Genomic DNA, 10511 nt, shown 5'->3' with positions numbered 1-10511 from the left:
GAGCCAAGCGCACCCCATACACCAGGTGTGGTTAGAACCCGGTCTGGTAGGGAAGTGATTAAACCAAAAAGACTTGATCTGTGAAGCTAATTGTTTGGAAAGGGAAAAGTTGTATTTCGAAATGCTAAGTTTTGTTTTTGAGAATAGCATGTTTAAAAGGACAAGAAGGTTTAACTTGTGTTAAGAGTGTAAGAGTTTATGTTTCCTGAAATGCTGGGGTATGTCTGTATTGAAAAAAAATATTACGCAGTTATGTTTTGTTTGAAGAGCAAAAGAATGTACCAGCCTAACTTCAGTAAGGGGGATGTGGTGTAATCTATATTGATGTACATCATACGCCACTAGGTGGCAGTACTTACCCACTCAACGGGAAGTGTGTGGCATGTAAAACAGCACAAGAGTAAGCTGTATTAAAGAAAGATTGTTGTTGCTCCACGTTATCGCTTGAGCGGGAGTTTTATTCAAGAGCTCAACACAACATCTCTCTCTCTCTCTCTCTCTCATACATATATACGTATATACATATTTGTGTGTGTGTGTGTGTAATGTCCATTGTGTTGATTCAAATGTGCTCTGGGACAATCATAGGCATTGGTTGCTACTGAAAACAGGAAATAAAGCTGGTCCACACTATGGGCTGAACCATTTGTTAGTGGTGGAGGGGGGTATTCAATTCAATTCAATTTTATTTATATAGAACCAAATCACAACAAAAGTCGCCTCAAGGCGCTTCAGGGTAACACTATGCAATATATTCAGTTTTGGAATTTATTTTCAGTGCTAACTGTAGCTAGGCTCAAAGTGTTAATGCAATCTCATTTTGATAAACAATGTTATATTACAAACTAGGGTGGCACTAGGGGTGGCAAGAGATCACTTCAGGGTGGCACATGCCACCCTATGCCACCTCTCTAGATCCGCCCCTGCTGAGCTCTTACAAATTGCTGCTTGTGTATAGTTGAGTTATAGCGGGATGATGGGTGATCTTTACCAGCACTCGGTTTTCTTAGAGTGTCACTGTCTTAAAGAAGAACATCTAACAAGATTACAAAAATATTTCAGCATTCGACGCAGATCAGGTGGAGGAGAGTGCGGACCAGTGACGAGAGTGGACAAAAATGTCTACAGTGTGGCTTTCAAAAATAAAAAGGGTAGGTTTATCATACATAGGTGTCAGCTGTTGGGGAAATATATATATATATATATATGTATATATATATGTGTATATATATGTATGTGTATATATATACATATATATGTGTATATATGTGTACATATATATGTATATATATATGTATATATATATATGTATGTATTACATATACATATAGAGGAATTGTGAATTGACAGTTTGTCTCGAAAGTGAAAATTGCTAATGCTACAAAACATTTGGTGGTCAGTTGTTGTCATAATGTCAAGTTCAAGCTATACATTACATTACAGAAGCAGCGTACAATGTACCACCACCACTTTTGAACTTTTGTCTGTGAATAGGCCATTGCATAGATGGGATGACCAGATTACTGCAGTGTAAACAAATACAAATACAGTTTTAATTTCATTTGCTGTTTGAATGTTTAGTAGAAGAGGAAGTAAAGTCAGCTGCACAGACCTTAAAGACCTTAAAGCAGAAGTGGACTTTCCAATCAGCTCAGCAAGCGACTATAATTTATGTAGAGTCAGGAAAATATTGTCTTTCCTGCATTTGGTATGTACTTTTACAATTAAATTTTAGTTTGTTATAGGCATTTATTGGATATCAGGAGAAAGAATAAAAAGAAGGCAAAAATAAACTTAAAAGGAAAATGGGTCACATAAAAAATTCAGTCTGTAACTCGAGATATCTGTTTACAGATCAACAGCGAGTCCTTCAGAGATCAGAGCATGTTTTGGAGCTTGGAGATCATCGTTTGGTGATCACAGTCCGAGAAAGTCTGGAAAGTGACGACACCTCTCATTTCATCACCCCTACTTCCACTCCAGCAGAGGTAAATTTCACAAATAAGTTTAATCAAAGTTTTATGGCTTCATATGGAATTAACATTGTCCATATGATAAAAACATTGACGTAACCTCTTACTTCAGTATTATTATGATGTATCAGCTTTGCTACAGATTGATACCTCCTCTCATTTGCATTTCTTCCCAATCACAGACTCCTGAGAACATTCCCGCCTCGTCTCTTCCACCAAGCGATGAAGAGTATGAACTACACGTTGATAATTATCTCCTTCGTTACCTGAAAGAATGTCCACATGCTCAGCAAGAACTTGAGAACATGCTTGCCTGTTTAGCCTGCTCTGCTGATCTTTACTGTGAGGAGGGGAGAGTTTTAGTCAGGAGGCTCGCTCAACCTGGTGCTGCAGATGAAGTTAGTGATTGGAAAGCTGAGGTAGACGCTCTCTTTGGTGGCTACTTTTGCCATTATGAGGTCAACCCTGACAAAGTTGAAGCTTTGGTTCAGTCCAGCAGCTCTTGTCAGACTGCAGGTGAGGTGAAGGTGTACACAGATGAGTCTGGGATGGCTGTTGTTGTTGGAGAACTGTCTCTGGTTCATGCCAGGTTGTTAGACATTGAGCAACCTTCAAGTTTACGTGACGATATGGCATCTCTGAGTTTAAGAGAGGAAAGCACAACCATTGCTAGCTACAGCCTTTGTGATGGGCTCCAGGTGTTTGTGTGTCAGGGTGACATCACCAAGCAACACGCTGATGCTCTGGTAAATGCAGCCAATCAGGACTTGGAGCACTCTGCAGGTGTTGCTGCTGCACTGAGTCGAGCTGGTGGTCCTGAAATACAGAGAGAGAGTGATGAATTAGTGAAGTGTTTGGGGAAAATTCCCATAGGAGAAACAGTAGTGACCACAGGGGGTAACTTAAAGTGCAAGAAACTGCTTCATGCAGTTGGGCCTGTAGGTGGAAAAGCAAGTGACAGAGATAAGATGTTACTGGAGAAAACTGTGCATTGTGCTTTAAAGTTTTCAGAAATAATGGAGTTTCAGTCCATAGCCATTCCTTGTATCAGCTCAGGTGTGTCTGGGGTTACTCTCACTGTGTGCACTGAGGCAACTGTTGCTGCTGTGAAGGACTTTGGCAGTGTGGGAGGTCGAAGTTTGAGGAAAATCATCCTGATTGATAACAGAGAGGAGGCGGTGAGGGCCATGCAGGAAGCATGTGACAGGCTTCTCCAAGGGATAGATACACCTGATGAAGATACAGCAAGAGGAGCCACTGCCAGAGCTCCTGGAGGCAGAGTCCACATGGAGGTTATTCAGGGATCGATTGAGAGCCAACAGGTGAGAAATGTTGCTGTAATTAAAATAAACAACACCTTGCAATAAAACACATTTTCTAAGCCCACCAAATCTCCTGCTCTTCTCCTAGGTGGATGCTTTGGTGTCTCCTATGGTTGGCCATGATCCTCTCTCTACCCGTGTTGGAAATGCTTTGTTTGAAGTAGCTGGACCACAGCTGACCACAAGGTTTAGAAAGGAAGAGGAAGATGAAACAATGCCTGGTGACTCAGTACTGCTGGAGGGCTTACCTGGACTTCAGTCTAATGCAGTCTTCTTCCTCAATCTTGTTCCCTGGGATGGTGACCCAGACGGAGTTGCAGTCCAGGTGAGATAGTAAAGGAGGGATTTTATTATTCTGTCTGTTTGTGAGGACATTTTTTAATGAAGCCATTTGTCTTAATCCAGTATTCTTATGTGTTATAGGTTCTTCGAATGGGCATCAACACAATCCTATCTTCTTGTGAGAAGAAAGGATTCAGATCTGTCGCTCTTCCCGTCCTCGGTGCTGGGATGGCACTGCAGTTTCCTGTCAGTGAGGTGGTGAGGGCTTTAAAGAAGGAAGTTCATGTATTTGAAGAGGAACGAGTGGGCATCACACCACTCCTGATCCACATTGTCATTCACCACGATGACGAGTCAGATCAGGTAATGACAAAGCACTTTTTTCTTTAAAAATTACCACCAACACTAAAGTCTGATATTGATTTTGTTGTGCTTAGAAAAAATGAAATTGTAAAACACCACAACAGAAATTCATGTGGTACAATGGGATATATATGTGACAGTATTAAAAGTCATCTTGTTTGCCAATATCATTCTTTTCTGACACCAAATTTTGGTGTAGCATTTATTTTTTTCGAACGGCAACTGGGCTTTACAAAACTTAATTTATGCTCCTACTTGCGAACATAATGTGTATCAATAATTCACCAATCACGTTTTGTTTCCTCTGCATCTAATGAATATATAAAGGAACTCTTACTAATGTAATAATTTGTTGCCTTTGCAGACATTTGGCTCAGTCCAAAAAAACAAATTCACTGAAGGTGTTCACCATAAAGACCAAGATCAAGGTTGGTGTAGAAAATATCCACAGATAATAATCCCGACAGTGCTTATATATATATATATATATGTATATATATATATATATATATATATATTAGGGGTGCAACGATAAACAAAATTCACGGTTCGGTTCGGTTCGATACTTTGGTGTCATGGTTCGATATTTTTTCAATACAAAAAAAATGTTCATGCCTTTTTAATTTGTCATTTATTAAAATTATAAATATATATTTTAACTCAAAAGTACAGTTTTTAAATTTAACCCTAACCCTTGTGCGTGTTTTTTATTTTGACAGCGAATGCGCACCTGCAGACCACTTATGTGCAGCCCTGGTTATTTAGCTCGTCATATTGCAGCCACAGAAATTCTTTTGTCCATGAAACCATAAAGCTGCACTTTCTTTTTGCCTTATAGTCTGATTTGTTATAACTTCTCCGTTTTGTGGTAAGCTTTTCTTTGGCTGTCACTTCTTCACCCTGACCTGTCTTATTTGGCTCAGCAGAACTAAAATATATATCCTGCTGCTTTTACACACGCACTCACATAAGCTCAGCGATTCTCTGCGTGATCAACCTCTCACATGTTTAAGCTGCGGGAGATTTCACTTGTCATGTTTGCATAGTAAGCTAACGATTAATAAGACGATGTCAGAGGAATTGGTGCACAAATTATCATCACTCACAGATCAGTGCTGTCGCTCTCTATACACCGTTCGCACGATTGCAAAGTGAAAGCAAAAAAACAAGCGCAAATTCAAACGCGATTTCAATATGTCACATATTGACAGTGGCTCACCGATGCCAATGACATAATTACCCAGCTACATTTCTGAAAGAATGTAAAAGCATTGACATATATTTTTCCTTCCTACAATAGCCCGACGGGCAGGGAAGAGATAGATTTTGGTAGCCCCAGGACGTCGGGCTAGCGATATTGCAAGCCCTGTATCTGATTGAGGAATCACTCATCTTTGGAAAAGGCAAGGCAAGACAAGTTTATTTGTATAGCACAATTCAACAACAAGGTGATTCAAAGTGCTTTACAGAGACATTAGAAACAAGAACAAATAAAAAGCATGATTTAAAATTGATTAAAACAAGCAAATAAACTAACTAACTAATTAACAAACAAACAAACAAACAAACAACAGTATATAAAATCAAAACAGATAAAATCAGAACAGTAGATAAAATCAGTAGTTAAATGTAAGTTTTGAAATTTAAGCTTAAAGTGTGGATTTGGTGCTTTATTCAAATGCAGCTGAGAACAGGTGAGTCTTCAACCTGGATTTAAATAAACTGAGTGTTTCAGCTGATCTGAGGCTTTCTGGGAGTTTGTTCCAGATATAAGGAGCATAAAAGCTGAATGCAGCTTCTCCGTGTCTGGTTCTGACTCTGGGAACTGATAAAAGACCGGATCCAGATGACCTGAGGGATCTGGATGGTTCATACTGGGTCAGGAGGTCATTGATGTATTTTGGTCCTAAACCATTCAGAGCTTTATAGGCCAGCATCAGAACTTTAAAGTCTATCCTCTGACGGACAGGCAGCCAGTGTAAAGACCTCAGAGCTGGACTGATGTGGTCCACTTTTTTGGTCTTAGTGAGGACTCGAGCAGCAGAGTTCTGAATGAGCTGTAGTTGTCTGACTGATTTTTTAGGTAGACCTGTAAAGATGCTGTTACAGTAATCAAGCCTACTAAAGATGAATGCATGGACTAGTTTTTCCAGGTCCTGTTGAGACATCAGATCTTTTATCCTTGATATATTCTTGAGGTGATAGTAAGCTGACTTTGTTATTGTCTTAATGTGTTTTTCTAAGTTTAGGTCTGCATCCATCACTACACCCAAATTTCTCGCCTGGTTTGTGGTTTTTAGATGTATAGATTGAAGTTCTCTGGTGACCTGTAATCGTTTTTCTTTGGCGCCAAAGACTATTACCTCAGTTTTGTTTTTGTTTAGCTGGAGAAAATTGTGGCACAACCAGTCATTGATTTCCTCAATGCATTTACCAAGAGCCTGTACAGGGCCTCGGTCTCCTGGTGACATTGTGATATATATTTGTGTGTCATCTGCATAGCTGTGGTAGTTTATTTTGTTGTTGTTTATAATCTGTGCCAGTGGGAGCATGTAGATGTTAAATAGAAGGGGTCCCAAGATGGAACTTTGGGGAACTCCACATGTGATACTTGTCTGCTCAGATGTGAAGTTACCTATTGATACAAAGTATTTCCTGTTTTCTAAAAGAGAGTTTATTACAGAGAAATGTCTCTTTCCAAAATAAAAGCTATACTATCCGCTTCTTCTGGGCTATATTCTCAGCAGCATAATTAAGGAGAATCATGTGCTAACAGCTGTCTAAATGACTCGGCTAAAGTTAGTAGCATGCTTGTTGTTTTTGTCTTTGCACTAGGATGATGTCGGTGTAAATGTGCAGTCATATTCGTTGTGTTCCCACTAGTGCTTTCAGGTTAATCTCGTTGAAATGACCTTAACGCCACAACACGGCAAATCTCCGTTAACGAGCTACCACCGATCGCCCCGTGCATGGGGCTGGACGGCCAACACGTTAACGAGCTAACTGCGCTAACACACTAGTTCCCACCCATGTAATTGAGCATTGCATGGCACATCCAACATACTGTTTTACTTTAGTCCATGACTCGCTTACCTTCAGGGTCATACGTCACATGAAAACCAAAATAATTCCAAACGCCAGATCTGAATGAGGGTGGGGGAGGTCCATGTTGCAAGGAGAGCTTAACTTCTGTCTTGCTAGCTTGCCCTGCGCTCTTCCTTCTGACTATGCTGTCTGTGTTGAGCGCTCAGTGGATCTGCGCTCGACAGTGCAGCCTAGGCGGAGTAGTCGAACGCAGATTCACTGAGCGCTCAACACAGACAGCATTGTCAGAAGGAAAGTTGATGAAATAAATTACAAATGTTGTATTGTTCGATACATATGCGTACCGAACCGAAAGCACTGTATCGAACGGTTCAATATCGATACGAATATCGTTGCACCCCTAATATATATATATATATATATATATATATATATATATATATATATATATATATTTTTTTTTTTTAAAGGGACTACATTAAAACATGAATAGTAAATTGTGACATCTAATAGAGCATTTGGAAAAAAACATCATCAAAGAGCCAATTTGTAAATGATTGCATTAACCTTACCAATCACTGGCTTGACCTAGCAAATTTCCTTAGTGGACCAGTGTTCTCATCTTATCATTTAATATTGATTCTGTATCTGACTAAAACGGTTCAGTATCTATTGCATCCTGTTTCAAACTTCAAACCATAAGCAAAACACCTTTTTAAGAAGGGAGAAAAAAGTAAGAAACAAATGTACTTAACAGAGTCATTGTTCTCCTCTAGATTCAACAACGATGAGGTTGGTCCTGCTGGGAAAAACTGGATCTGGGAAAAGTCACCTGGGTAACAACATTCTTGGAGAGGAGCTCTTTGCCACTTATGACTCTCCAAACTCTGGAACAATGAAATGCCAAACAGAAACCAAAACAGTCAGTGGAAGAAGCATCACTCTGATTGACACCCCTGGTTTCTTTGACACAGGAAGGTCTGAGGAAGATCTGAAGCCTGAGATAATGAGCTGTATGACAGAGTGTGCTCCTGGGCCTCATGCTTTTCTCCTTGTGCTTCAAGTGGGCAAATTCACAGAGCACGAGCAGGCTGTCGTCACTAAGATACATCAGTCTTTCTCAGATGAAGCTCTAAAATATGCTGTAGTTGTTTTCACTCACGGTGACCAGCTCGACAAAAATATGAAAATTGAAGATTTTGTCAGTCAGAACAAAAATCTGAGTGCTCTGGTGTCAAAGTGTGATGGTCGGTGTCACGTCTTTGATAACGAACACTGGAACAACAACCAGCCAAACAACTACAGGAGCAACCAGTTCCAGCTGGAGGAGTTGCTGAAAACAATAGAAAAAATGGTGGTGGAAAAAAACGGAGGTTACTACACAAATAAAATGCTGCAACATGTGGAGACGGCAATACAGAAACGGGTAGAGCATATTAGACACTCAATGCCAGATAAAACCCCAGAAGAGATCAGAAACCAGGCTAAAACTAGTGTGTTTAAGAGGTTTCTGATCCAAACGACAGGGATTGCAACAGGAGCTTTGCTCGGTGCTTTATTTGGTGTAGTAACATTGTGTGAATTTGCTGTGAAATCTGTGAAGATGAGTGTCACAGAAATGTTAGCATGTGTGTCTGCTGCTGCAACAGTAGGAAAAACAGCACTAGTAGCTGGTGGGACAGTAGGTTTGGCAGCAGCAGTAGCAGGAGGTGTAATGGGAGGCATCACTGGAAATGAAGCCGCTAAGGATGCAGAGTCACCTTTAGAAGCTGTACAGAGAACATATAAGGCTGTCCAAAAAAAAAGAAAAGCTTTTACTGAATTTTTGTAAGATTTTCTTAATAAGCAGATATTTATGTGAACATTTGATTATTTAATTACCTCTTGATAATGTTACATTACATATAATGTTCACATATTTAGGAGGCAGTACATAAATTTGTTTTTATTTGGAGGTTTTTGGGACTATTAAAGGTTTATTCAGCGGTTTCCGTCATTTAGGCGGGTTCATCTGGAGGAAAGATATTTGGAGGGGCTCACAAACAGCAATAGTGCCATCAGTGGAGGACAACGGCTATCTTTCCCTGGCAAAAAGCAATTGTGTTTCAGTTACTGGAAGGATGTAACTTTGCCAGTGCCGGACTGGAACTCTTGTCTTTTTTCACGTTACTCTGACACCCCATCCTTTTTTTAAAGCAACTCATTTGCTACTTTAGGGCCAGAATCTGTTGGTGTTTATTAACTATAACTGGGGTTTTACTTGAGCACTCATGTTGCAGCATAATGCAACCTTCCACAGCTTTAAGGTGAATAAAATGTTTAAATGAAGTGTGGTTTGCCTTTTTTTGTTTACAATCAAGTTTAATTTCTATCACAAATTCGCATGATAGTGCTTTGCAAACTGTGTAAGTTCGAGGAAGTACACACCAGACAGGCTATTTGTTATTTCATGTAAATATAGGTGAGGCCAAGCACACACCTATATTAGTCATAACTTAAGTGTAATAACATCCCACTAGGTGTGGCATGGAAAAAGGTTAGAGCTTTACCCTTAGTATTATTGCTGTGGCTCAAGCAATGGAAGCTTTATAACGTTCACTGTCACAAATGAGATATTCAGAGTTCCATTTTACTAGAAAAGTGTCCCCAGTACTGTTCTGAATTTATCATTAACAGCATGTGCAGTTGTTTGGTCATATGGCCCATATTTCAATTCAATTTTTAGTTTCATTTATATAGTACCAAATCACAGTAACCGTGTCCTCAAAATCCTTTGAAAAGTAAAGATCAGACAATAGCACAGAGAAAACCCCAACTATCAAATGAACCTCTATAACAGTGGTGGGGGAACTAAACCCAGGGTGATATCCTTCAGTATGAGAGAGCTGTGACTGAGCGTTCATGGGGCTCATCTGGATTTCTATCTGCATCTCAAGTTATCTCATGTTACATACAAAACAAAGTCCCGTCTGATAACCCATTTCTACATAAATGTGTAATTGCTGTTTCCAAAGAGAGGAACAGCTGCAAAAATCATCCCAAAACCTTCCATACACTTTCTTACTTAGACTACAAAGTCACATTGTCAAGTTTAAGATGGCCTGAATAATGGCCTCTCTCTCTCTCTCTCTCTCTCTCTCCCTCCCTTAGAGTAATGATAAAACTTATGTTTAATCGTGGCTCTAAGATATGCTTACAATACCTAATTCAAAGCTAATAATTATATCTAATGATGGCCCACTTAAAGCTGACGCTCCAGCACGTGTGTCAAAAACCACACTGCTTCAGAAGCACTGTGTCAAGGTTTGATTTGTTTGGCCAGAGTCATGTGATCAGTGACATTTAGAACGTAGCTGATTCGATGGTTTATAAGGAAGTGGATCATTCGCGGGATTTGTGGAGTGCTTTGATAGTGAGTGACAACAAACTACTGATCATTCTATTGAGCGATACTGAGCCAGCAAGGAAGAGGGGAGGTTCTGTGTGGGAGTATTTTGAGTTGATTTTCCTCAATCGGGTGTGTTTG

General features: G+C 39.8%; 1 protein-coding gene across 1 annotated transcript; it reads left to right on the top strand.

Moving 5' to 3' along the window:
- The first annotated feature begins 1012 nt into the window (after positions 1-1012).
- Positions 1013-8983, top strand: LOC146714417 (protein mono-ADP-ribosyltransferase PARP14-like). The gene is made up of 7 exons (XM_085450897.1): positions 1013-1151; positions 1855-1988; positions 2156-3295; positions 3384-3620; positions 3719-3940; positions 4305-4368; positions 7762-8983. Exons 3-7 carry the CDS (start codon positions 2279-2281, stop codon positions 8814-8816), a joined length of 2595 nt encoding a protein of 864 aa, XP_085307023.1. The 5' UTR covers positions 1013-1151; positions 1855-1988; positions 2156-2278; the 3' UTR covers positions 8817-8983.
- Positions 8984-10511: the final 1528 nt, after the last annotated feature.

Source organism: Copadichromis virginalis, linkage group LG3 (genome assembly GCF_057382275.1).
Source record: "Copadichromis virginalis isolate Kocher_CV1m ecotype Utaka linkage group LG3, C_Virginalis_male_GT1.1, whole genome shotgun sequence".
Lineage (NCBI taxonomy): Eukaryota > Metazoa > Chordata > Actinopteri > Cichliformes > Cichlidae > Copadichromis > Copadichromis virginalis.
Note: the sequence above shows the minus strand (reverse complement) of the source record. Positions and strands in the feature narration are given on the sequence as shown.